Below are 26,332 nucleotides of genomic sequence, written 5' to 3'. Positions count from 1 at the left end.
TCTGAGGATAGGGCCAAATTTGCAGAGTTCTACTTGCACAACTTTGCCCTTCCAGACATGAACGCATGGGATCCTAACACGGTGATCGGAGATGTCCAGCTTATGGCCATGGCCCCTTGGATGAGCCATGAGGAGAAGAGAGCATCAGAGGTCCGCAGCATCATAGGCAGAGAGCTCAGTGAGCCTCTCATGATCAGAGCAGAACCAGATGACCCATCAGCAGTGATAAGCGCCCACCAGAACTTGGCCAACAGTCCTCAAGATCTACTGGAATACATTGAGCAACAGGCTCAAGCCATTGCCCATTTTGAGGACATGGAGAGATTGTTGGGAGAAAACTGTATGCATGCCTGCACAAGGCGGAGCCTGAAGATAAAAGAATACCACTCTCCCACCAGGATGAGGGAAGCCTTGGCAAGGGTACCCCTCTACAAACAGTTGATGCAGAACTTGCAAGCCAATTGGATTGGCTTGAAATTCAATCCTCCTTTACTTTTGGGATTGCTAGAAGGAGTGGAGGCAGACGAAGAAGGTAGACAATGGGAGGAAGTGGAAAGGAAGGCAGGATTCCACGACCGGGAAGAGGATATCACAGCAGAGGCTTGGGATGTGAGGGAGGCGATCAAAGCCATAAAGGATGATGAGCTGGACTAGTTGCTCAGAGGATGAGCAATCGATTTAGCAAGGGGGTGATGATGAGCCCCCAAATTGGGTAACTTATTGGGCTCATTTTGCCTAATTGTCCTTGTTCAATCCTCCATTTTTCATAGATTATGCATGTTTTTTAGTATGTTTGTGTTATTTGAATGAATAAGGGTGGTCACTCTACCTAGGAGGCTAACACGTGGTTATTTCAGGATTTTTGGACAAATTTTGGAGCAAAACCAAGCAATCATGGGTCAGCTGACAGCCAAGCTTGAGGTGGGGATTCGTAGGAAGGTTGTCTCTTGCATTAAATGGCCTTCCTCGAAATCTCCACCCTCAACACCGAGCTCCACAGGCCACCAAAACGAGTTTTAAAGGCAACCAAGCAGTTTTTGGAGGAGTGACTATTCACTAGCAGTGGGGACAGCTGAGTCCCTTGAATCTAGGAGGGCTGCTAGCCCCCTCGTATTGTACAAATAGGAAGGCCTCAGCCTTCGTAGTTTACTTTTGGGAACTATTGTTATTTTTGCACTATAGTGTTGTCATTTTGCTCAGCCTGTTTTATTGTAGATACTACTGTACAACTTTCATATGATGGTTATTTTTGAATAATGAGAAGCAGCTTTACTTGGCATCAGATCTGAGTTCTTTTTAGGAGCCTGCAGCTCTTGGGGTTGGGCCCAACCCGAGTGCTAAGGCCTCCTTTATGTATTGTTATTTGTTCTTTATGCATTTGCAAAAACATTTCTGTTAAGTAGGTTAAAGTTTGCTGATTAACTAGGTCACTGTTAATGGTTAGAAAGACTTTTGAATGCTCAGATTTAGTTGATAGGTTGTTAACAGGAAAAAGCTTCAAGAAAAGGGCCATCAAACATCTCTGGTTTCACCTCTCCTTCAGTAGGATCAGGAGCTGGGATCAGGATAACTGTGCTGCCCACAAAAACACTGATTTTGCTTTGCCATGCAATCACTAGTGTTTGATTTTCATGTGTAGAAGTTGGTCACAAGTTCAGACTTTTGTTTGCTTAGTTGCATGAGTTAAAATACATGGTTTCATTGCAGGTCACACCTCTGTTCATTCTCTTTACTGGCAGCTAGCAGATTTAGGTCATCGTAATTAGGTTTTTAAATTTACAAGTCTTCATTGGATCAGTTGGAAAAAATGCCTTGCAGAGCACCTGGGTCCTGTACCACTCCTTCATCTGTTTATTCTCCGTCAGCACCATCCACTCCACCCTCTACTTAGAATCCTTGCCTCCCGTTCGCCATTTGCTCCCATAACCCTAGTTTTGTGTGTAACATTGCTTCAGTCTTCCCTGAACCAAATACAGCCATCCACACCTGTCCACAACTCCATCCATCGAGTTCTAGACCATCTCCAACCCTCACCCTACCTCCACACTCACTCCTTCACCTTTCCCTCTCCATTCATCCACCAAAAACCTCATTTCCGAACATCTTGTAGAAAATTACAGACATCCTGTAGAAAATCGTAAACATCCTGTAGAACCCCTGCAGACTTCCTGTAGAGGCTCACGAATGAGGTTTCTTGATAGCCAAACTAGGTGAAACTCTATGGAAGGGTGTTAGGGACCCCTTAGGCCCTCTCTGAACCTTCTTGACCTTTTCCAAGCATCTCTTCTCGCCCATCCACCTCTGCACAGCCAAAAACAGTCAAATCATATGCATAATAACTCTGGCAACTTATTCAAAAATACAAAAAAAAATTATTTATTTATTTATTTATTTTTTTTTTTTTTTTTTTTTTTTTTTCAGATGTTACTATAGAAGTAGCTTAGATACATGTGTTTACCTTCCTAGAAGTCAGTGGCATTTTCTTCGGTAGCTTGCATCCTCTTTCTTGCATCAGTAGGGTTAGCTGGTAGAATTAGGGTTTGCTAGGGTTTGCGTTTTCTTTTAGCTTTTCAATGTCTTTCTACAAGTAGATTAGCCTTCTTTAAATTAGCTTTCGTCCATCGGTTAAAAAGCTTCTTCTCAGAGTTCATAGAAGTTGGCTTGAGCCCCTAGCGGACTTGTGCCAGCTGACCAAGTGACAGCTGCGGCAAGAGCTAGTACTTGTGCATACAGCACCGTTGCTTCCAAGTTTGTTATGAACTACCGGGTTGATAAAAGTAAAGAAGGGAGTCCCAGGAGTTGTAGCATTATTGCTGCAATACTGGAGCTCACCACAAATGTCAATTCACCCAAGAAAAGCCTCCCTCTAAATGGGGAGATAGGATACCATGGGAGAAATCCCAAGCTCCCACAAGCAAGTTAGATCTTTTATTAATATTAGAATGAGAAGAGGACCCTTCAAAGTTCTCAACTATACTTCAAGGAGAGTCCTCACAATAATTGCTTGAAACTTGGACACTAGCCCTCCTTTCTTGAGAAAGTAGTGACAAGATCTCACAAAACTTATGCAAGGGAAACAAGGTGTGACTTTCCTCCAAATGTCCATGGCTTAAGGAGGAAAATGGGCAACCCTCTAGTGAACTCAACTTGGCCAAAATAAGCCTCAAAAGGGCTCACAACATCCTTGGAAATCGAACCCACAACACTTGCTAAAGGTCCTGCAAACACTTGTTAGATGTTCCAGGAAGTTGCTCTTCGAAATCTGCCACACAACAGTTAGCAAACAATCTAAACAATGGCTGCAAAATAAGTTAAGTATTAATGGAAAAATCAACAAGATAAAATGTATATGTACAATTATAATTTACAAAAGGCTAAGCTAAAGAGTGAGTAAACTCGCGTCTTTGCTTAGCCATCTTCAAGCTCTTAGATAGCAAATGAAAGAAATGAAGTACAATGTTTTTTTTAAAAGAGATTTAAATTTAGAAGTTCTCGGCTTGTGTACAAGCTATGTGCCGAAATCCCTGCAAAACCACTTTGTAAGATAAGACTATGAAGGTTCAAAGAACAAATGGGAGCTCCTTTAAGAATGTATCAAGAGTGGGTTGGTCTCTCCAAAGACTTCTCCTCACGGTTGATTCTGTAATCCCAACAAGATGTTCCCTCTACAAAACTTCAATCAAGAACTAGTTCCATATAGATTTAGCAATAGACAATGATAAGAAACTCTAGAGATTTATTTAAAACCAACTAAAGCATTCTATACCTAGAGCATACTTCTAAATCAAATGTCAATGCAAAATAGCTCTACATTAACGAATCTACAAGAGCATATGGAAGCAAATTAGATCAAAGCATGAGTAAAAGGAATTATACCAATGCTCAACAATTCATCACACTCGAAAAGGAGGAACACCTCATGAATGAAACCCTAAAGTCTTTGTTTATATTTCTAAAAGTGTACAAGGCAGCATCGCTTCCGCAAGCACAATAGCTAATAACAATATTATACAATATGAGAGTCCATGGCTCTATTATATAGAGAGTTGGGAGCAAATCCCAATGAAAAATGACAATGACAAATGGCATTGGAGCCAATCCCAATGTAGATTTGATTAAACAAGTGACATGAGGTGACAATCCCAAAGAGAAATTCGAATTTGTTGAATGAAGCTCCAATGCCAAGTGTAAAAATCGAATTCTAGCAAGTAGACATCATTTTCTTCTTCCCTTATGTGCCAAATTCGAATTTTATGGTGGAATGACAAGTGTATATGGGTGGTAACCCATGTGGGGACAATTTCCCGCAAAAATCTCCACCAAATATTCTCCCAAATGTGCATTAACTTCACAAATTCGAATTTCCAAGCAGCATTTTTATTTAATGCCAGAAATTCGATTTTATTTGAGCACATGTCGTTTCTTTGATTTTAGAAGTTCACATCACCTTGGGACTTCACTTTAACTCCCCCATAACTTTCCACCTCATTTCCACAACATTTAGCATGTGTGGATATTTATTTTTCTCCATTTATTTAATTCTTAGCTTAATTAATTGCTAGATTTCCCACTAAACTTAGGAGAAGTGGGTTTTGAGCAATGTTACTTGGGAGCGGGGAGTAGGAGCGGGGAGCGGGAGCGACCATTTTCAGAAGCTCCCGGTTTGGGAGCGAATCCCGGAGCGATTTTTTAAAAATATATATATTTTTTATATTTTTTAATTTTTGATACATATATGTCAACAAAAACATGTAGAATGATGAATTAGATATAAAAACATAAAAAAGCATAGATTGAACCATATAACAACAATCATCTAGAAGTTATAATCTTCATCAACCACATCCGCAAGTTAGTAACATAGTAACATACAACATATTGAGTCTCATGATTCATCAATCTTAAAGTTTCAAGCTTTCAAAATTCAATATATAACATTTATCATCATTGATCACCAAAGTTGTACTTGTAAGCTAAGTGTAACCATTACAACAAATAATATCTAACATGAAATGAAATGTTATAAAATGAAATGAAATGAAACAACTTTCAACTTTCATGAAGCATCATATTCATAATTCATTACTAATGAGTTATAATTGCCAACTTCAAACTTAAATTGTCATATATTGTTTAAAAAAATATCATAATAAATATGAAAGAGTCAATAGTTATAAAAGCTACTAGAAACTAGAAAAGAGAAGTAAATCTATTATCTATTTCTTATGCTTGGGCCTCTTGCCACCACAAAAAATGTCTAATTTTTTAGTCTTGTTGCAAAATCAGGATCTTTGTCATTAATATCACCCTCCAAGCATTAATATCCAGAGGTATCTTTGTCATTACCTTTGTATCTGTATAGGGATCTTTGTCATTAATATCACCCTCCAAGCATTAACATAAGATAGAAAAAGCATAGCATATCAAGTCAAGATTTTGTTTGAGTGATGCGTACATTTTTAGAAGGGTCATGATAGAGGAGTTCGACAACCAATGTCACTAACATCAAGGTACATAAAGGGATTGGTACTCTTGATTAAATACGAGTTCCATACCCTAATACATGACAAAATTCAATGGAAACATTGCAATCCCCCAATCCTGAAAAACTGATAAGTCTGCTGGATTTTGAATGAAATCTAAAATCTACTTTCTCCATATGAAATCCAATGAGGACGAAACCACTCTCAAACATCCTGAGTCATTTCATGGTAATGTTAAAAATTTAAGTAAAAGGATGAAAATGAAAATTAAAGAAAATGTCACTTTTACTTTAAGAATTTAACATTACCATGAATAGCATATCAATACTAGTGCCGAGACTTGATCATTAAGCTGCCCCACTCAAAAACTATTTGTTTCTTTCAAAAAAAATTGCATTTCGAACATTACTACAAAAAAAAAATGCAAAAAAGGCAAAACGTTCCCGAAAAAGCTCCCCAAAAGGCAGGGAGAGAAATTTTTTTTAGGAAGCGCGCTCCCGACCTGCTCCCGAGTCGCTCCCGCCCGGAGCGCAGATTGGGAGCGGGAGCGAGGGGGGGGGCCTCCCCCGCAACTATGGTTTTGAGGGTCCAAAACACATTATTAACCCCTCAAATTGTGTCATTGTAGAAAGTTGAGGGTGAGAGGTGTAATTTTGATTACTCATACCCCATACAACTTCTCTAGACTACACTTATTACAATTTAAATACAATTTTATTTGCAATTTTTGACTTGCGAGAAATTTAAAAAATTAAAAAATGGCTACCTAGACCTAACCAAATTCCACGAAATTTTTTGTGTGATCTAGTATGGTAATATATATAGACTCTAGACACTAAAATGTGTCAGGGGCTCAACCTTCAAATCGTCTCCCCGGCTTTGGAGTAAAACGTGAGTGAAAAAACCTAGAAAATTATCTGCCTCTAAAAAAGAAGGGATAATTAACCAGATAAAAAAAACACTCCAAGGTGTACTCGTTTACTAATTGAGTGCCAACATCCTAGGCCTGTTACAGACTCAAAACTTATCATTACTAGTATCACTTATTACAATTCCCCCTAGGGTGCAAAATCTGGGTACAAGAAAGATGATGAGAATATAGAAGTAGAGTTAAAAAAACTCTGTTGATTGACGATATCTGATGGTACAAGTGTCCTCTGGATCATCCTTGGGCATGGAGTCTTCATATAATCATCAGGTGCCACTCTAGTGGTCAACAGGCAGATTGCAAAGAGTGAAGCTGGTGGGGTGTTGTTATTGTCGAGGCAGAACAGTACCTAACGGGACAAAACCAAAGTAGAGGGAGTCGCCACCTAGGGGAATTTCTAGCCAAGAAATCCAGATCAGTATTGCAGGAGCATAGGAGATCAGAGAGGTGCGATTCGACTGTTGGCAGGAGGATTTCTAGGAGGGAAATTGAGACTCAGAGAGAGTCTAGCAAAGAACTTCAGGAGGGAAGTATAGACTCAGAGGAGTTGAAAATAAGAGCAGAGATGGCTATGAATGGATTGAAGGATGAAGACAGGCTGGACGGGGCGTCCAACTTTGTCATCTGGAAGGCCAGGATCCTGTTTATTCTGAATAGATATCGCATCAACGCCTTCGCCTTGAGAACCGTGGTTATCCCAATCGACCCAATTGATAACGAAAGGTATGAGGATGCGATGGCCAAGGCGAAATGCATAATTCTTGATGGGGTCAAGGATCATGTAGTCCAACATATTGCCAAGAAGGACACAGCAAAGGAAATGTGGGATACTTTGAAGACACTGTATCGAGGCACTTCCGTGTAGAGGAAGATGCTACTGGAGAATCAGTTGTGGTCGTATCAGATGCAGAAGGGGGAGTAGATAGATCACTTCCTCAGCAGGTTGCAGGAGATCTGGGACCAACTTCCATAGGGGCCACACCGGATCAAGAATTAATGGTGAGGACCGCCTCGAACGCAGTCTCCGAGGAGTGGGAGACATTCGTCCAAAGCATTTTGGGCAGAGCGAATCTTCCAAGATGGGAAGAATTGTGGGAAACTCTTTGCCAAGAAGAGATCAGACGACTGACCAAGACGGGTAGTAGTAGCAAAGGAGCCTGGGTCAAGAAAGAGGAGGAAGAGGATGCAGCTCTAGCATCTGCGAGGCAGCAGGAAAAGAGGAAGAAAAATGACCTCTCCAAGATTAAATGCTTCAACTGTGGGGAGTTGGGCCATTATGCAAACCAGTGTCCCAGGAAGAAGAATAAGGGAGAGGCATCTGACTCCAAGGCAGCGCCAGCGAAGGCGGAAAAGGAGGTAGAAGATAATGACGATTGTGCCATGAGCACTCATGTACCTCTAGAGAAGAGGTGGGGAGACATCGAGCAATAGTCAAGAGGACTACAAGAGATGAGGGGCAGGATCCTTGAGGTACCCAAACTCTTGGATCATATCCAGCTACGGGAGCCCCGAAGTGACAGTAGTAGGATGGCAGATGTCGGTAGAAGATGCGGATGAAGTCGCAGAGAGTACTAGAGTGCAGTAGTCCCTAGTAGCGTAGTGGGAGTTGCAGCAGTGCGAGAGGCACAGAGGAGGTTGCAGCAGTGCAAGAAGGCACAGAGGTGCTTGCAACAGTGCAAGAGGCACAGAGTTGTTGTGACATGTTGATTTGGGGTAGCATCAGATGTGCTCTAGCCACGAAATTTGGTGGAGAGGTTGGGGCACATGAGATCTCCAATACTCAGAAAGGGTTTGGGAAAATTATAAACAGATCAGGAGATATTAGAATAATTAATATTTTTAATGGAGTCCCTAAGTCTAAACTTAGGGAAAATAAAATATTAATGTGTATTAATATGAATCTGTGTTATAATGGTCCAAAAGACATGGATCAAGCCAGATCTAATCTTAGCCGTTGATTAGGGACTTAATTTCGGTCGTTGAGATGTCAACAGGAAAAGTATAAGAGGAGGCTTGAGAGTCACTTGGAGAATACACTAGAGTGATCAGTCATTCTATTCTCTAGAGCGGGGTTTGCTAAGAGAGATAGAATTAGTGATCGAGAGATGCAACTAAGGGGCATTTGAGTATAGAGAGACAGAGAGGCAGAGATAGTGTTGGGAGAGCAGTGCAGTAGCCAAGGGGATTGACGCAAAGCCAGCCAAGGCTCACGCAGAGGCAGCGGGGAGCTGCACAGAGCCTCAGAGAGGCCAGCGTTGCTGACGCAGAGGGCCAGAGGGCTGACGCAGGGCCTCCCAGGGCTGACACAGACCCATCCGAGGTGACGCAGGGTCAGCGTGAGGCAAAGAGGGGCTGACGCAGTCCATAGAGAGGCTGACGCTGGGGTTTCTGGGGCAAATTGGTGCTGAGTAGCTGCCGGAAGGATTATCCGAGGTTTCAGCCAGTAGATTTGTCAGAAACAGAGAGGTATTACTGCCAAGGAAATTCTTTGTTGGGTAGGCCTGTTTCAGCACCGAGATTGTACTCTGATATTGCTTAATAAGAAAACCCTCAAATAGCTTGTAATATTCCTAGCCCAGAATATTCCTCAAACCCCAGCAAAAACTCCAACCAAATATGTGCAAATGATATAATAACCTAGAAGTGATAAAATAATAGTGGAACGGCATATAATAATGTAAACCGGAAATATAAGCAGATACACAAGAAATGTAGCGAGAAATGCTAATCCATTTTATTATACTGAGCAATAAAATGAGTACAAGAGGTGATTAGACAGATGGCACCTCGACTTGCACAAGGCAAGTGAAGAAATACTCTCAAAATGACAAGAATGGCCTCTTTGCGTGGATGCTGTTGTTGTGCTGCTGCTGCTGCTAGAAAACAAATGATGATTTAGGGCTGCTCCCCTCCACAGAAAAAGCTGAAACTCTGGATTCGGGCTCTACTCAAGAAACCTAGAAAAACCCAGAAAGCTCTCCTGAAGTAGCCGACCCCCTAAAATCACCCCCTTGGGGTTCTGCGCAGTTCCTCACTGCTCTGCGCTGCCACTGAAGGAAACCCCTCTAAAATTTGCCTGAAACTCTGCCAAAAATCCTCCAATAGCCAAGGGTTGGTCCCCTGCTCAATCACCCAACATAAATCCTCATGCAAAACCCCAATCCAACACTACTGCCAAGAAGAACTGCGTCCCTCTCTCAGTGTTGCGCAGTCCTCCAGAAAGCTGATGAAACTGCTGCTGAAAATGTTGATAAACTACTGCTGAAACGCTAATGGAAATACCTTGCCTGAGCAGGCACTCGAAGTCCCCCGGGGCTAAGGGTGAGATCTCCAAACGGAGACACTCAATGCACTAAACAGTGCTGCAGACTAACTAAACAGCCAGTGTGCTCAGAAGTTGAAACGACTAGCTCAGAATGCACATAACTGGATGATCCAAAATGAGGGGGCTCCTCTCTATTTTATAGCCTATGCCTCTCACAATCCCTAGGCTCACCTCCTCCTGCGTGCTTCTCCTCTTGCCACGTTTTCTTGCCTCCTGTGCAGTCTCTCCATGTGTCTGCATGGGCTCCATTTCTGCGTCCCCCTTTGGCCCCCTTGGCTCCCCTTTAAGTCACAACGTTGTGCTACCTAGGAAGTGACTTTTTATTCTAAAGTGAGTTATGTCCCCCTTCCTCACTTTTTTTATTTACAAATAACTATAGAAGGCAAAAATTGAACAAAATCGAATATTCCAATTAGCCATAGCTAATTAGGAATATTACATAGTTGCACTGGTTTTTCCACATTGGGTATTTCCGAGGACATTAGTCCAAAAATAATGGTGTCATATGGTGTGTTTGTTTCTGTTTCTTTTAATTGTTGATCTGTAATATGTTGAGCATGCACTAGTGTTTATTTTCAGTATTTACATTGTAAATAACTTGTTAAGGAAAATAACAAGTAGGAATAAATCAGATAAAGTGCATGGAGAGTTTCTAACTAAGTAAACTTAGAAACTTCAACATGGTGTCAAAGCGTGATTGCAGATCATAGGAGGACTAAAGGACATCAGCCGAGTGGAGCAATAGTAGCAGAAAACAGTTGTCCCGAGGTGACAGAAGCTGTTTCTAGCAGAGCAGTGACAAGGAAGCGTGACGCAATGCCTGCATCATCAAGGGTGAATCGGGAAGAGGCAGCGCAGAGGCTGAGGAAGGCAAAAGAAGCCTCACGCAGTAGCTGGGAGGGCTGACGCAGTTGGCTGAGGAGGCCGTGTTGCTGGTGATGGGATTGCGTAGAGCCTAGGAGCTCTCACCTTCAAGTTGCTAGGGTTTAGAAGGATGCGGGAATATTGCAGAGTGGAGCTAGTGAGGTACTGTATTTAGAACAGTACCTGACAAAGCAAGGCCAGAGGAGTTGCTACTGAGGGTTTCTAGCCAAGGAACCTGGATCAGTGGTGCGGTTGCACAAGACGATCAGAGTAGGAGGCATCTCGACAGCGATAGAAGGATTTCTAGGAGGGAAATCAGGACTCAAAGGGAGTCTAGAAGAGAACTTTCAGACGGGAAGTAGAGACTCAAAGAAGTCGAACAGAGAACTTCTAGGAGGGAAGTAGAAGAGCATCATGGCACTACATGGAGTAAGAGACAAGGATAGATTGGACGGAGCATCAAACTTCACAGTCTAGAAGGCCATAATCTTATCCGTACTTGAAAGGAATTGTGTCAAGAACTTCTCCTTGAAGGTAATAGTTGTCCCAGTTGACCCCAATGATAATGACAGGTACGAGGAGGCGATGGCGAGGGCTAAGAGCATTATCCTTGAGGGGGTCAAGGATCATGTAGTACCACACATAGGCGAGAAGGAAACGAAATTTGAGATGTGGGAGGGTCTCAAGAAGCTGTACCAGCATACTTCTGTGCAGAGAAGAATTCTGCTTGAGAATCAGTTGAGGTCGTATCAGATGAAGAAGGGAGAATCGATTGACACCTTCCTTGGAGGATTGAATGAGATCTGAGATCAATTGACTGCTATAGGGGCGACACAGGATTAGGAGCTAATGGTGAGGACAGCCATGAATGATGTCTCAGAAGACTAGGAGGTATCTGTCTAGAGCATACTGGATAGAGGGACACTTCCACCTTGGGACGAGATGTGGGCAGCTCTTCGCCAGGAAGAGATCAGACGGCGGTCGAAGACGGGTAGCAGCAGCAAGGGGATCAAAGTCAACCAGGAGGACGAAGATGTGGCCCTAGCATCTGAGGAAAAGCAGGAGAAGCGGAAGAAGAAAGATCTCTCCAAGATCATGTGCTTCCATTGTGGGGAGCTAGGTCATTATCCGACCCAGCGTCCAAGGAAGAGGAGTAAGGGAGAGTCTTCCGAGACTAAGGCAGCACAAACACAGGGAGAGAAGGAAGTTTTGACAGACGATGACTGTGCCATGAGTGCACATGCGCCACTTGAGCAAAAGTGGGGAGACATCGAGCTGTAGTCAAGTGCAATGTTACAGGAAGCGTCCCCCCCAGTTCCAAGGCCCGAAGCGCGTCCCATGCGGATGCGTCTAGGAAGCGTCCCCGGCAGCACGCTTCCACCTGTTTTGGACGCTTCCTGGAAATTTCGGAAGCTTTCTCATACGGCGTTTCGGCAGTACGAAGCGTGGCACTTCGGAGGGCGAAGCATACAATTCCAGAAAAGCGTTTAGAAAATCGTTTTTTTTCAATTTCTTTTTAATTTTAGGTGAGTTTGCTTGTTGGGGGTGGGTCCACCTTGGGTTAGGGTGAGGAATGAAGGCAAAAAAATATAAATATAGCAGATGTTCCCTCATGGTAATGTTAAATTTTTAAAGTAAAAGTGACATTCTCCTTTATTTTTCATTTTCATCCTTTTACTTAAGTTTTTAACATTACCATGAAATGACTTAGGATGTTTGAGAGTGGTTGCAGCCTCATTGGACTTCATATGGAGAAAATAGAATTTCATATCCTATTCAAAATTCAGCAGGCTTAACAGTTTTCAGGAATTCAGGATCAATAGAATTGTGGCATTTCATTAGATTATATCAAGTATGAAGGTATGCAATTAGCATTTAATCAAGAGCACCAAGCCCTATATGTACCCTAGTGTTGGTGGTGTTAATTGTTGAACTCCTTTGTCACGCGGCACGCCCTTAGCAAAAAATTACCTTTCAATCAAGTCAAAATCATCGATCAAGCATGTTAAGCTTTTTCTACCATATTTTAAGTCTTGAATTAGATAGTTTGATCAAAATTGGGCAATGTTGACTAATATCCCTAGACAATCGAGGTAGAGGCAAAGGCTAGACAAGAGGAGAAGAATCTAGATTCTAGATGGTTGATGCATCTAAATGGTTGATGCTCGAATAATTAATCATTAATGTACAATGGATGTTATATCTATCTTGATTTATGCAAAAATATGCATGTTTTCATGTCTTCTACAACTAATTTGGTATTTGGGATGTTTATTTTGAGTATAAATGCAAAAAAATATAAAAATATATATATATATATAGTAGACGCTTCGCTTCCTAGATTTTTGGAAAATGACGCTTCCGTGTCCCCGCTTCCAAAAAACGTCCCCGCTTCGTGCAACATTGGTCAGGTGGACTACAGGCGATGAGGGGTAGGATCCTCGAGGTACCAAGCCTCTTGGATTAGACCTTGATACAGGAACCCCGAAGAGGAGTAGCAGGACTGGCTGAGTCGGGTAGAGACGGATGCGGATGAAGCTGCAAAGAGAGCTACAATGCAGGAGTCCCGAGACAGCGCGAGGCTAGCAGGATGCAGTAGTGCGAAAGGCACAGGAGTGTTGCACCAATGCAGGATGGCACAGAGAGGTGTGCAACGGTGTGAGATGCAGGGAATTGTTGCAGCAGCGCAGAGGTCAGAGAGGGAGCACTTGTCAGCAGCAAAGGGAGCCTCAGCATCAGTGGGTGTCTCTAGCCCAATAAGAAGGTCAGATTGGAAGATCAGTTACTTACTTCTCAGTAACTGAGTTGTAATGCAGCAGTGGGCAGCACGATGCAACATGATGAGAGGAGGTGCAGTGCAGATGCAGTGCTAGGAGAAAGGACCGGCAGCAGCACAGATGCAGAGGGAGTTGTCATACAAATGCAGCAGTGGAAGTGGCAGAACCATGGGCAGCAGTACAGGATGCAGCATTGCAGAGGATGTTGGGCAGGAAGGCCCAACATCACCACAGGTACCGATGCCAGATGATCAGAGTAATACTCAATGAGGAGTATTGTTAGAGCACAGTCCTTGCTAAGAGGGAGTGTCGATTTGGAGTAGCATCAGATGTGCTCTAGCCACAAAAATTGGTGAAGAGGTTGGGGCACATGAGATCTCCAATACCCAAAAAGGGTTTGGGCAGATTCTAAACAGATCAGGAGATATTAAATAATTAATATTTTTAGTGGAGTCCCTAAATCTAAACTTAGGGAAATTAAAATATTAATGTGTATTAATATGAATTTGTGTTAGAATGGTCCAAAAGACATGGATCAAGCCAGATCTAATCTTAGCCGTTGATTAGGGACTTAATTTCAGCCATTGAGATGTCAACAGGAAAAGTATAAGAGGAGGCTTGAGGGTCACTTGGAGAATACACCAGAGTGATCAGTCACTCTATTCTCTAGAGCGGGGTTTGCTACGAGAGATAGAATCGGGAGATGCATCTGAGAGGCATTTGAGTACAGAGAGACAGAGAGGCAGAAATAGTGCTGGGAAAGCAGCATAGTAGCCAAGGAGAGTGACGCAGAGCCAGCCAGGGCTCACACAGAGGCAACCGAGAGCTGCGCAGAGCCTCAGAGAGGCCAGCGTTGCTGACGCAGAGGGCCGAAGGGCTGACATAGGGCCTCCCAGGGCTAACACAGACCCATCCGGGGTGATGCAGGGCCAGCGTGAGGCAGAGAGGGGCTGACGCAGTCCAGCGAGAGGCTGACGTTGGGGTTTCTGGGGCAAATTGGTGCTGAGTAGCTGCCGGAAGGATTATTCGTGTTTTCAGCCAATAGATTTGTCAGAAACAGAGATGTATTATTGCCAAGGAAATTCTCTGTTGGGTAGGCCAGTTTCAACACCCAGATTGTACTCTAATATTGCTTAATAAGAAAACCCTCAGATAGCTGCACCGGTTTTCCCACATTGGGTTTTTCCGAGGACATTAGTCCAAAAATAATGGTGTCATATGGTGTGTTTGTTTCTGTTTCTTTTAGTTGCTGATCTGTAATATGTTGAGCATGCACTAGTGTTTATTTTCAGTATTTACATTGTAAATAACTTGTTAAGGAAAATAACAAGTAGGTAGGAATAAATCAGATAAAGTGCATGGAGGGTTTCTAACTAAATAAACTTAGAAACTTCAACATGGTATCCGAGCATGATTGCAGATCACAGGAGGACTAAAGGACATCAGCCGAGTGGAGCAATAGCAGCAGAAAACAATTGTCCCGAGGTGACAGAAGTTGTTTCTAGCAAAGTAGCAACAAGGAAGGGTCACGCAGTGCCTGCATCATCAAGGGTGAGCCGGGAAGAGGCAGCGCAGAGGCAGCAGAGGGAGCACAGGATAGCAGTAGAGAGAGCTTCAACATCAAGAGGGTTTCTAGCCTAACAAGGATGTGAGTCGTTGGGTAGATCCAGTTACCATCGTCTCAGTAACTAAGTTGTAGTGCAGCAGTAGCAGTGGTAGTGCTATGGGCAACACGATGTAGCATGATGAGAGAGGGTTGCAGTGAAGATGCAGTGTTGGGAGGAAGGACCAGCAGTAGCACAGATGCAAAGGAGCTGACGTACAGATGTATCAGTGGCAGTGGTAGATCCATGGGTAGCAGTACAGGATGCAGCAGTGCAGAGGATGTTGGGCAGGAAGGCCAAGCATCAGCATAGGTACCGGTGCCAGATAATCAGGGTGATGCTCAGTGGTGGAGTATTACTAGAGCACATTCCTCGCTAAGAGGGAGTGTTGATTTTGGGTAGCATCGGATGTGCTCTAGCCATGAAAATTCGTGGAAAGGCTAAAGCACATGAGATCTCCAAGACCTAGAAATGGTTTGGGGAAATTCTACCCAGTGAAGGAGATATTAAAATAATTAATATTTTTAAAAGAGTTCCTAAGTCTAAACTTAGGAAAATAAAAATATTAATGGGTATTAATATAAAATTGGGTTAGAAGGTTCTAAATGACATGGATCAAGCCAAATCTAATCTTAGCCATTGATTAGAGATATAATCTCGATTGTTGAAGACTCAACATAAAAAAGTATAAGAGGAGGCTTGACGGTCAGTTGGAGATACAGCGAAGTGATCGGTCAGTTCGATTTTCTAGAGCGGGGTTTGCTAAGAGAAATAGAACCAGTGATCGGTCAGTTCGATTTTCTAGAGCGGGGTTTGCTAAGAGAAATAGAACCAGTGATCAGTGTTGCAGCGAGGGGCATTGAGTACAAGGCAGAGAGGCAGACGCAAAGCCAGAGGGAACCACGCAGAGGCCAGCAATCACTGCGTAGAGGCCAGAAGGGCCAGCATGACCCACGCAGAGGCTGCAAAAGTGACACAAAGTGCCAGAGAGGCTGCGCAGAGCCTCAGAGGGTTGACACAGAGGGTTTCAGGTTGACGCAGAGGCTAGGAGGGCTAACGCAGTGCTTCAGATTGTGCTGGAGAGGGTTTTGTGGGGCAGACTTTCAAAATATCTGCTTCCGAAGAGAGGTATTACTACTAGATTTTTTACTTCTTCTTTTTTTTTTGAAGAATCTTCGGCGAAAATCACATAGAAAAACTTTTGTCGACGCGTTTCGAACCAACCAGTGTGGTTCATCGTCAGGACAAGTTGAATGAGCAGATCTCACTTTGCACATTAAATAGATAGGGCAGAGTATCCCATGACTCAATTGTAACGGCTAAAAAGACAACAGCTCAATTTGACCGGATAACGGCTAGTTTGACTATGATAAGGGGTATAATATATATATATATATATATATATATATATATATATATATATATATATGATTATTATTATTATTATTATTATTATTATTTTAATAAGAAAAATTTGGTTATTAATATTCAAATTGAAATGTAAGTGGACCATGTTACAAATATATACTAGAATAAGTAAATTAAGTAAATCATAAAATAAACTAATTGCAAATATATTGATAAATATATTGATAAATATAAATTAAAAATGAATTAAATTAAAATTATAAAATAATTTAATTTAAAATTGTTAGAAAAAATATTAGTTAGTTATAAACCCCAAAAATAGAGTAATAGAGTAATAGTTAATTATATTTATTAATTAAAATATATAATTATAAATATTCGCCAAAGAGTTTAATCGAGATAAAATTAGAGAATTCAAGCATTACAATATTTAAAATTAATTCATGGTCTTATTTAAGGATCAAAAAATAGTATATTAGCTTTCTTTACTTCTGTCGGGTGAGCCAGTTTGGCACCCAATGTACTCAAGAAAAGTTGCTTAATAATAAAACCCTCAGAACTGTTGCACCGGTTTTCCCAAGTTGGGTTTTTCAGGGGACGATTGTCCAAAAATAATGGTGTCCCTTGTGTGTTTGTTCATTTCTTTCAGCTGCTAATCTGTAGATGGTTAAGACTGTATTGTGTTTATTTTAGTATTTATATGGTTAAACAACTTGTTAGTAATTAAAAAAGTAGGCAAAATAAACCAAAGAATACAGATAAAATCTCTAACGGGTAATACTTAGATATCACTTCATATTTATACACAAATGAAGGCTCAATGTCTCATTTGAAGTGACACATCCATTGGCTTTCTTTTACATCAAGTCGGCCTACTTGACAACCAATAATTAATTTGTCAACTTCAAAAATCAATACCTCTCCAACGACAACTGGGATTCGGACGATATTCATTGCGTTGGAATTGTCTTTCCAAGCACTATCATCCCCATCCATCACATGTCGTAAATCCATCATCATTTTGTCCCAAATCTCGATGGGTTGCCAAAAATCCACACTTGGGTTCCAAGCCCACAAGTTGCCCTTGTGGTGCTTTTCCCTCCAAACCCTGAACCCTGGGGCTTGGAGTACCTCCCAAGTTACACAAATCAACACTACCCCCCATAGTTTGTTGTTGGGAGACATCTAGAACAGAGTGGGCGTGTATCAAGGTGACAGCCCCACCTTGAGCAGTGGTCACGCTGCCTGTACATTCCAGGCAACAACAAGTAGAAAACACTAATTTGAAGGTCCCTGACTTAGAGGGACCCAGCTCAACTACGAGCAAATATTTGTAATACTCCCTCTAGGAAAAATATAGTAAATAACAGAAGCAATGAACTAGCTATAGCTACAAAATTTAGAAATGCACAACCACAGACATTAAACACAGAAAATAGGAGTAAAATTTTGAGCCATTTTATTAATTAATATGGATAAATCTTAGTACAATGAGAGTAGAGGAACCTGGGCTTGCTACTGCAAACTTATGGCAAAACCCAGGTGTCAAAAATGGCTCAAAGTGTTGGTAAGTCTCCCCACATGAATTGTGCCCTGCTGCTGGAAAAATTGTCGCTACTGGTTGGAAAGGATCAGGTGTTTCAGCCATCTAGAGTGCTCAGAAATTTTGAAATTTTCACTGTAACCTCCCCACATAAACCCAGGAAGGGTTCAGGCTCTTTCCAACCAAACCCGGGACCCCTCAAGAAATGTGTGCTCCTCCTCCAGCCAGAAACTCCCACCCTCTAGAATGGCTCTACAAAATAGGTACAAAAATCCTCCTGGAACACCACCAAACTCACCACAAAAACCCCTCTGAAAATTGGCTTCCAAATCCACTCCCTTCACACCCCTCTAGCTCAGCTCCACCAAGCCCTGCACAAGCCTAGCCAGGGAGCTCCCGTGCAACTCCAGAAAGTCAAATTTCAGCCTGAAGGATTCCCCCAAGTCCAGCATTGCAAACCACCACAAAACCCCAGCTAAAACCAAGGCAAATCACTCCCAAAAATCCTGGAATCCAGCATCCACACGCAGAACAGGCTGAGATACTCCTGCAGTCAGCTCCAAAATGTAGCAAATAACTCTCCTAGGGTGACACTTGAGGTTCACCGAAGAGAGAGTTGGAATTTCCGCCTGGAAATCCCTTGTGCTAAGCAGCACAAGTTGACTTGGCTAAACAGCTCAAGCAAACAATGGTTCAGTTTTCAAATTGTTAAAAAGCCCCAAAATGATGCTCCTCTGCTGCCTCTTCTCTCCTTGTGGGCCCCCCAATTCAACCCCCTCTCTTGAATTTTTCCCTCCACAATGAATTTTCCTCAAGGGGTTCGAATTCCCTCCTTGAGGTGAACCCCACATTCCACTATCAAGTTAATTTCTCTTTTTCCTCCAATGTTTGAAGCCTCCATTCTCCCAAAAATTAAGTGGTGCCTCCTCAACCCACTTTTCCAAAGTTTTTACACCAAAAATATTCCCAATTGCCAAAATTTGCAAAAATTAGAACGAACTTAACAAAATTAATTAGCGGGGACATTACAATGTCCGTCATATGACCTTCAAACTTAAAAAGAAAATATATTATAAATTATAGTACCATATCTGCTCTTTTCAGAATATTTGAAAAGGATCTATGACAGATTATAACATCAGTCACACAATTGTTTTTAATTACAAATAAGGATGATTTACTTATGATCTAATAACAGTTGCAAAGTAGTGGATATTTATTCAGTTCGTGGGAAGTTGCAACACTTCCATGGACAATACTTAGATATGGCCTTTTATCATAACAAAGAACTCAAATTGATATGATCTCTCTTCTACTGTTTTCAAATTCCCTAAAACATCATTGAAACACATAACAAAAGCATTTTAGAAAAAGACAAGGAACATCAAAACTTTGAAGAAAGACACATACTAAACTTATCCTTTCCTAAAATTGTGTTCCACCAAATAGGGATTCTCCTTAATAAACGATTCAAGAATGAAACAGACAAAACAAATTGAAAAGTGAATCTTACCATTGGTCCAAGAAATAAAGCAGCATCAGCCAGACGTGATGTGATTATTACATTTGGTTGAGACTCCTCCAATACATGAACAATAGGAGCTGCTCCAAGGTATGTACTGACACCCTTATTATGCATCACACTAAGATGATGTCAACATTGCATGCAAACATAACCCAAAACAAGAAATCCAAAAAGCTTGATTGTCTCCTGGACCATTTTTCATTACTTTACTTCCCAACAATAAATTTGAATCCCACTGAATTCAAATAGAATTGGACAGAACACAATAAATATTAAAGACTAGATGATTAAACATATTTGTTCCGTCATTGTTCACATTATGTAAATATGCAAAACTTGATAGGAAGTGTCCTTCGATTTAATCTTTATTTGAAAGCATGGTTACAAATTTACTGCTATATCTTAAATGCCTTAGAATTATCTCCATATTAAAAGGAAATAAACACATTATGGGTCAGTATACACTAAGTTGAACAATAATGACCTGGTTGAATAATCCAGGAAACAATGTTTTCAGGACTTCAGCAGCACTCATTGGCTTCAGCATGAAAACCATCAGATTTACATTCATGGTTTAGTATTCTTGAAATGCAGAATCGACACTCTTTTAGCTGACTCGACACTCTTTCAACCCAGCAACAAATGCTAAACAAGTATCTATTTCAAGCACCTCGGCTACTTTCTTATCATTTTCCTTTTCCTTTTAGACCATTGAAAAGTAGTTAGTCTAATTCTGCATGTTACCCTAGAGTTATTCCACAAATAACATGCCTATCTGGTTCAATATTTTTCATTTGTTGATGTACTTTTATGATAAAACTTTACAGGAAAAATTAGAAACTGAGATAGCCAGAGGAAGCATCCTGCAGTAACATGCAGTAAGTCCTGGTCCTCAGAAATTTTGATGTTCTGGGAGTTTTAAAACATTGATACATGTCTTTAATATATAAACATTCAGTATATGCCAGCCTAACTTTTCCATACCCTATGTAATTTTGATTAAGGAAACTAAAAACACAAATGAATAGAAACAGTATGCCAGTCGGTAAATATTTAATACCCCTTGTGGAAATTTGGAACTGGGAATAACAGAGCCTGATCCTGCAAGCAACGACATAAACATTCCAATGTCCTTTAAAAGGTTATAAAGTACATAACTTTAAACTTATGAGATGATAACAATGTCTTCCCCATATAAAAAATTATTATATAGCAGTTGAAACCATAGCAGCAATATTCAGCCGTGTCGGTCTTTGTTATACAGAAATTCGCAGGGAGTTTGAAATTTGGCAGATTATCATCATAGTATGGATACAATAAAGTTAATCAAATGCTTAAACATATCTACAATTTTAAACTTTTAAAGATCCAGGGAATGTTAATATGTGTGATGAAATATATTAAAATATTTAAACTTGAGAGACCACCACATTGTATGCTCATGCTATAGTTTAACAGTTAGCAATTACACACTGTTCATTAAAATTCAATTGTTAAGATAAGAGCGGAACTTCAACTAAAATAGCTAATGCTCACACTGCAGTTTAACTGTTAACAATCAACTATTCATTAATTGTTGACATAATAGTGGAACTATAATAACAGCATAGAAAATTATAGCTCATACTATTCATAACTTTACCATTACATGACCATGACCACATTAATGAATCCTCGGCTCATACACTCTATAATATAAATAAATATAAACTCAAGTGGCATAACAACAATTTTGTAGAGCAAGACAAATAAAGAACAGACTTTTTAACATACAATTTTGTAATGTTCCAAATGGAAAATTAACAGCGATATTAAGCAAAATACACATGCAACACAGAAAAATTCAAACAACAATTAAACACCCATAACATTGCACCAGAACTGTGCCATCCTAAGCCATTTCATTATCAAAAGGAGAGTACAATGCATAGGAAGTGTGCACCTGGGCTTGCCAAAGCAAGCTAGACAATCCCAGGTAAGAAAAATGTTGCCCGCATGCAAAAGCGAAGACTTCTCCTCCATGTACTGCACTGACCCTGGAATTTCTACAACTGCTGGCAAGAAGAAACCCCTGTTTGAGCCTCCAAAAGTGCTCAGAAAATTCTGCCAAATTAATCTTGGGCTCTCCACCACAAACCCAAAAAGGGTTTTGGAAAATTCTACCAACCACCTGGGACCCAAAATTTCAGCTCGCTCCTCCCATTAGGAGAATTTTGAGGTCTAAAATGGGACTCCTAAGAAAAATATACAACCAAAATAAACTTTATAAAACCAATAGGATTCAAGATGATGATGTCAACCATGGGGGATGATTCACCAATTTTTGAGTAAAAAAGTAAAAAGATTAAAAAATAATAAAATAATAAAACTACTTTTTCAACTCGTATTTTCAACTTATCTCCCTAAGGTTTTACTCAAATTTCGAGCGGGGGTACTCGTTGGATGCAAAATTCAATTTCTCATCGAAGGAGTACCCATGTTGCATAATTTATATGGACCCTTCTATATGAAAAATGAGAAATACATCAAAAAATGTGATAACAATCACGTTTTCCATGTATTTCTCATTTTTCGTGTAGTACGGTCCATCGAAAGAATGCAACATGGGTACTCCTTGGATGAGGAATCAAATTTTGCATCCAACGGGTGTTGCCGCTCAAAATTTGAGTAAACCCATAGGGAGATAAGTTGAAAAAATAGTTTTTTCTTTTTTCCCTCTAAAATTTGATGATGTAATCTAATCTTATTTTATTATTTCCACTATTATTTTAAAATTTCCTTAATACGCCCATTTTAGACCTCAAAATTCCCCTAATGCCATTGGCTGCCAAATAATTATGTTGTTTGGGGCACCAAAACTCCCCCAAAAATTCTGCAAACTTAAGAGTCAACTCCTTGACCCTTGACCGACAGAACCTGGAAATGTTTTGGGCTAATTCTGACCTCCAGGAATTACCCAAAATTGGTGCTACGCCCTCCTTGGCAGAAACTACGTCCTCCACAACCACAACTGCTAAATATAGCTCTTATCATTCCTCAATCCGCTATAGAACTTCCCTGAAAATTTCCTCCCAAAGAAGTGAGAGGATTTCCTTCCAAAATCCAACACAAGAGAGATGAATCCAGCCCCACAAATTTTTCCCAGTGACACTTTTGCGCAGGCCCTAGAATGGAAAATTTGGCTCTCTCAAGAGCAGCAACTTCCAGCCTTGAAATTCTCCGTAATTGTTGGTCCACCCTATTGAATTTCCATGACCGTGGGTCTAAGTTAGAGTCTTAAAATCACTGACATTACCAAACCAAGAATCTCAACCATAAGAAACTTTGCACAACGGAAGTATAAAGAAATAAATCACATATGCACAATACACACAGTTTTAAACAAAATTGTACAATATGTACAATCCCAATCTTCGTTATATTAAACAAACTGAGTAATACAACAGTCTATGGTTTACAAGATACAATGACAAACTTCGTTGCAGCTTCTATGTCGTATCTCGTCCTGTCGGTCCTTCGCTTCCATACTGCTCACTAGTAGTGCCTTAGTCCATCAAGGCATCTACACATCGAGACTCCAAGAGGGTTGCCTCCTATCACTGCTACAAGTCACGTCTACTACAATGAACACGGGCTCATCAAACTGCTCTCTAGGTAGGCCTAATTCCCGAGCTCCAATCTGCTAATCTAGCAATCACTTTCGTCCATCAAAGTGTTGCACATAAGGCTGCAATACTTCACCCAAACACACACCAACAATGTCCTTCTTGTCTACTGCTCTAGGGCTACTTTGGGTAGCCAACACGCTGCCCTCCAATCAGCTCTATGACACCCAATCCAATCACTACGGAATCTAAACCGATGAAGGCTAATGGTCACTCAAACAAGCCTCCAAATTTGCTCCCATAGGCTGCTAGACAAATGATCCAAAACTGGTCCAAAAACACGGACCCAATACACCTCCAACTATTGCTCCAAGTCTGCTTTTGTTGTTGTCACCACAGTGACTGGTTAGGGCACCAAACAGTGATGTAACAACCCTCAACCAACCATCAAAACAACCCTCAAAAGTTGTGGTCTTCCCTTGTCAATACCCTCTGCCTCCACGTTGTTATATAGGGGTCAAAGCATCCCCAAAACAGTCCACGCAGTCATCTGTTTGTGGAGTTAGGGCCTGCGGCCTACCATAGGTAGCTCCCAGCTCTCCACGCAGAGGTTCCAGCCACTAAAATACCTCCAAAACAGCCCAGTTATGCCTCTCCTTGCTGCGGCCTAAGCTACCCAGCACTCCACACCTGAACAACCCATGAATTAGCCCTTCAAACCACACACAGTCACCTACAGGACTGCGGCCCAATCACAGAAGGTTCCACGTTGTCTCATACCTCCTCCATGTTGTCCTATGCTCCTTTGTTGTGGCTTCTAGCTCCACCAAAAATTTCAGAGGCTCCCTTGGTGTATTGTACTCACAAATGGATGCCTTTATCACCCTCATATCACCTTTTATATATACCATAAAGAAGGGCTCCAAAACGTCACATTTGAAGTGACACTTCTTTTGGATTGTATTTACATCAAGTCGGCCTACTTGACAACCAAATTAATTTGTCAACTTCAAAAATTAATATCTCTCTAACGACAACTTGGATTTAGACGATTTTTGTTGTGTTGGAATCGTCTTTCCAAGCACTATCATCCTCATCCATCACATGTCGTAAATCCATCATCATTTTGTCCCAAATCCGATGGGTGGCAAAACCCCACACTTGGGTTCCAAGCCCACAAGCTGCCCTTGTGGTGCTTTGCTCTCCAAACCATGAACCCTAGATCTTGGAGTACCTCCCAAGCTACACAAATCAACACTCCCTCTTAACGAGGGAGGTACTTCCAAGACTAGGAAATATCTCGTCATCATTGTCACTGCTCGCAACGCTTGCCCAACTCTTGGCACTCACAATCACAGCAATCCATGTATGGTGAACTACGCCCTTCTCGGAAGTGGCGTTGTCATTGCTGGAAGAAACCTGCTGCTTCTTCTTATCCTGTAACGTCTCCCACTCTTTCCATGATTCCTTCTTGGCAGTTGTAGGAGCACCCTTGCTCACCACTGACCATGCACTCTTCTTGAGTTGCAGAGTCTCCCTCTAAATCTGTAAGCTCCCTCTCGAACTAGACTCCCTCTGAGTCTCTGGAACCTGGACCTTCTCAGAAAAGTGTACCTTCTTCTCAGGAACCTGTACCTTCTCCTCTGAAGCCTGCATCTGCACCTGCACCTGCTCTTGCTTCTCTGGAACCTGTACCTGCTCCACTTGCTTCTTTCCATGATCCGCGGGCTTTGCCATCAACCTGTAGAGACCATGCTCTCTAACTCCGAGTACAATCCCATCGGACTTAGAGCCTTTGAGCCTGAGTCTTGCCTTCCCATCCTGGAACAAGACCTCAAACCCTTTCCTCTCGATCATCGAGACAGAAATCACGCTATATCTGAGTCCCGGTACAAACAGTAGATCCTGGACCCACATCATATGTCCTATCTCCATCCTGAATGGCAAAACACCCGATCCTCGGATCTCCAACTGACTCTTGTGGCCCAAAACCATGTGCAACTTCGAGTCCCATCCTGCTAGAGTCTCAAAAACATTATGTGACCCTATGATATGCTTCGTTGCACCACTGTCCACATGAAATGATCCTAAATAGGAATACAAGTGATATAAAGCAAATAATTTGTGCAGCAATTTATAAAAACGAAATACACATTAAACACCCATGGAAAAGTTGCAAATTTGAAATAAGGAACTGCTGAGCCATTTTATTACTTTTCTGAAAGAAAAATACAATGGATAATAAGATTGTGCACTTGGGCTTGTCTCAATGGACAAGCATGACCAAACCCAGGTGAGAAAATGGCTAAACTGAAGGCTGCCAACTGCTGCACCAATCTGCACTGCGCTGCCCCAGAAAACTGCCTTTCCACTAAAGTTCGAATGCCTGGAAGGTGCACTTCTAATACCCAGAAAATTATGTGCTTTTAACCTCGAACACCTTGGCCTAAACCCAAAAAAACCCACGAAGGATTTTGGTTGGTTTAGACTTCTGAAATTCAACCCCCTTGGAGCCCAACTTTAGTTGCAACTGCAAAACTCGCCCTGCTGGAAACTGCCTGTAAATCATCCCAGAAATGGTCCCAAAATCCTGAACTAGCCTCTACTATCAAATCCCTGACTTCCCGGACGGAATTTCAGCCTATGGCACCTACTCCCAAGCTCCATGAAAACTGTTGGAATGGCCTCTGCACTGTCCCCAAGCCTAGCAATTCGAACTGCTAGAATGCTGACTTTGTTGGCTCAAAAACTCACAAAGAATGATGGCCTATTGCTGCTCTCTCAGTCCACTAACTCTCCCAGCAAACACTTGTTCTATGATGGCTCGAAACTCCCCTCCGTAACTCCCAGCTGCCCAGAAATACGCACTCCCTGCTCTGCGTTGAATGGAAGTGATGTGACACACCCCCAGAACTCCTGAAATACTTGTGGAACTGCTTCTCTAGGGCGGGCATGGAAGGTTCCCGAAGTAGAGGTTGAATCTCCCTCTTGAGAGATTCGTGGCTAAATAGCCGGTTGGCTCAACTAAATAGCAGAGCGAACAGTCAAGTAATTTGTTTGCAAGATGTAAGAATGAATCCCAAAATGAGAGTTTCTCCCTCCTTATAACTCCTTGGGCCTCCCTTGCCTCATGTGGGCCCCTCCATCCACCTATTCAACTTCCCTCCAAACCATTTGAATGGCCCAATTCGAATTCTCATGTGGGTGGCCCCCACATTCCACTAGCAACCAAATAAAGTGGAATTGCCTCCTAAGTCCCTAAGTCGAAAATGATGGGTTCTCTTAGCCAATATTGTGCAAAAATTGTGTA

The 26,332-nt window shown here is 41.6% G+C and overlaps 1 protein-coding gene across 6 annotated transcripts in view; it reads right to left on the bottom strand.

Moving 5' to 3' along the window:
- Positions 1 to 26,332, bottom strand: part of LOC149152008 (propionyl-CoA carboxylase) — a 522,038-nt gene that overhangs the window by 364,274 nt on the left and 131,432 nt on the right. For all 6 annotated transcript variants that reach the window (XM_089439612.1, XM_089439615.1, XM_089439611.1 and 3 more), the window contains 2 exons: positions 20,478 to 20,518; positions 19,406 to 19,519 (listed from right to left, as the gene is read on the bottom strand). In XM_089439612.1, the coding sequence (XP_089295738.1) occupies positions 19,406 to 19,519; positions 20,478 to 20,518 (155 nt within the window). The remainder of the gene's footprint in view (positions 1 to 19,405; positions 19,520 to 20,477; positions 20,519 to 26,332) is intronic.

This window comes from Pinus tabuliformis, chromosome 9, assembly GCF_031772625.1.
Source record: "Pinus tabuliformis cultivar Carrire ecotype Pingquan chromosome 9, CPIR1, whole genome shotgun sequence".
NCBI lineage: Eukaryota > Viridiplantae > Streptophyta > Pinopsida > Pinales > Pinaceae > Pinus > Pinus tabuliformis.
This window is presented reverse-complemented; position numbering and strand designations above follow the sequence as displayed.